This window comes from Trichechus manatus, unplaced genomic scaffold (genome assembly GCF_000243295.1).
Source record: "Trichechus manatus latirostris isolate Lorelei unplaced genomic scaffold, TriManLat1.0 scaffold00311, whole genome shotgun sequence".
Taxonomy (NCBI): Eukaryota; Metazoa; Chordata; class Mammalia; order Sirenia; family Trichechidae; genus Trichechus; species Trichechus manatus.
This window is the reverse complement of record NW_004444247.1, coordinates 51026-53475: the sequence shown is the minus strand read 5'-3', so window position 1 is coordinate 53475 and position 2450 is coordinate 51026. Positions and strand designations below refer to the sequence as shown.

The window sequence follows — 2450 nt, the reverse complement described above, 5'->3', positions numbered from 1 at the left end:
TTGGGTTAGTTAAGACAGTATGACTTCAAAGATCTGAAACCTATTTTGTGAATGAGGACTGGCCTTTTTCATAATTATTTTAATCGCATATAGAGAATGGAGTAAAATCGAATAGCGAGTATCACAGGGATCACACACATTAAGGGTAGAAATTTGTTCCGGAAACTTTGGCGCACAACCCTGATGTCAGCCAAAGAAGCTGTCAGGTAAGGCCCCGCTCCCTTTCCCGCTGGGGATTGGAGAGTCTTGTTGGGGAGCAGGAAGGGAGCAGCTGAAGTCAGATGAGGGATGATTTGGGGCACTGCTAGAAATCAGTATGAGGTCCCTGAATGTGAACTGAGGGGCTCCACCCTCCAGAAGATAGGGGATCCCATCAAGTCAAAAGCTTCCAGACCCCCCCTGGTGGCAGCCATCTTGGGGCGCCCCAGGCCGAAGTGGTCAGATGAAGTGTACACACCCTTCTACATCAGGAGTCTCAGGAAGTGGAGATCTTTGGTCTGAGAGAAGTGGCCAGAGGTCAGCAGAGGAGAGGAAGCCCGCCAACCAGCAAGAGTCAAGCTAAGATTCTGAGTGACATTTCCATCCACTCCAAAAGAGAGGGGCCCACAGAGCCCCGCCCCCTCAGAGATCCACCCCCACAGAGACCCGCCCCCAAGGAGCTTTCCCCTCCTGTCAGCCTTGGGAGGCCCCAGACATGGCTGTTAGGCTTAGGCTCCCCTTATTTCGGACAAGGGGTGCGCAGGAAATGAGGGCCTTTTTCTGAAGCTGTCTGAGTCAGCTCAGAGAGGGAGAAGTTCCAGGTCATGTGAAGAGTCAATAAAAGGCCCCCATGTGGCTTCTGTGGAAACACTTACCCCGCACACCCAGGAAAAGAGGGAGATCTATAGAGCCCCACCCCTGCTGTCAGGCATGGTAGGGCCCAGGTGGGCGTGGCCAGAAGTGACAGGCAGGCTTCCCCTGTTGGACAGACACAGTGAGGGGCAAGGCCTGGGTTTGAGGTGCAGCCTTTGTCCAGCAGAGGGAGGAATTTCAGGACCTGTCAGGTGTCAAGGTGAGTATCCTGAGTTAGCACTGCTGGGCTACACTCCTGGGAACAGAAGAGACCCCACAGAGCCCCACTCCACCGTTCTTCTCTGTCAGCCCTTCTGCCTCCGGGTCCAAGAGTATGAAGGTCTTGGTTTGAGGCTCTTGGTCTCAGGGCAACAGATGGAGAAATCCAAGCCCTATATGGAGTCAAGGAGATTCCCGAGAAGACTCCATACCCTAGAACGGGGGGCGGGGGGGCAGGACCGCTCTATAGCAATTGCCCTGGGAGGCTTCAGACAGGACTCAAGTCTGAGATGCCCCCCTCCCTTTTGTCCTCAGGATTCCCCGGAGTTGGGGGCCTTGGTAAGGGGCTAGCCTTCTGCCAGCAGAGGGAGGATTTCCAGGCATTCCAGGAGTCAGGGTGAGGACCCAAAGGGCTGCGGAGGTCTCTCATCCTGTACAATGGGGGCTCCTCCGAATCCCTCAGCCATCGGAAGCTCAGGAATAGATGTCAGGTGGACACGTGCCTCAGTTCCAGAGAAAAAAAGGCTCTGGTTTGAGGGAGTGGTGACATGTCAGCAGAGGAATGAAACTTAGCCCTTCTTTGGAGTCAAACGGAGGGGCTTCAGTGAGGACTGGCAGGTCTATTCACCATAAGACCTCAACCTGTACTGTCAGCACTGGCGTCCCCTGCCAGGGGTAGTGGGCTGATGTTCCCCTTCACTTACTTCTCATGGGGTCCAGGGAGGATTAAGGTGCTAACATCAGAGTAGCAAAGGGAAGGGGACCCAGGCTCTGCCAACAGCTGACACGATGGTCCTGAATGTGAGCTGAGAGATCCCACTATGGAAGAACAGAAGAAGCCCCAGCGATGTCGGACCCAGTAAGCCACAGGCAGATCTATTAGACTATGACCTAAGGCTCACTCTAACTTCCTCCGCAGGGTTCTCAAAAAAGTCAGCATGCCTCGTGGTCAAAAGAGTAAGCTCCGTGCCCGTGAGAAACGCCAACATGTCCGAGGTGAAACCCAGGCTCTCAAGGGTGCTCAGGCCACTGCAGTGGAGGAGGAAGGGTTCCCCTCTTCCTGTCCTGTTTTGGAGGATACTCCCGAGAGCTCCCATGTTGCTGGCATTTTGCAGGAGTCTGAGAAAGCCTCAGCCACCACCACTCCTGCTGCAGCAGCGATTTTATGTAAAAAGTCTGATGGAAGTGCCAAGAGCCAAGATGAGGAAAGTCCAAGCCCCTCTCAGGCAACACCTTCCACTGAGAGCTCACGTAAAGATCCTGTGACCAGGAAGGCAAGCATGTTGGTGCAGTTCTTCATTGAGAAGTATAAAATGAAAGAGCCCATTATGAAGGCAGACATCCTGAAGCTTATCAACAGAAAGTATAAACAGCAATTTCCTGAGATCCTGAGGAGAGCC

At 53.6% G+C, this 2450-nt stretch overlaps 1 protein-coding gene across 1 annotated transcript; it reads left to right on the top strand.

Annotated features, from left to right (window-relative positions):
- Positions 1 to 1988: 1988 nt before the first annotated feature.
- LOC101354486 (melanoma-associated antigen B1-like) lies at positions 1989 to 2447 on the top strand (the record flags this gene model as incomplete). Its single annotated transcript, XM_012559791.1, has 1 exon — positions 1989 to 2447. A coding segment is annotated over exon 1 (459 nt), but the record flags the coding sequence as incomplete, so codon positions are not given.
- Positions 2448 to 2450: the final 3 nt, after the last annotated feature.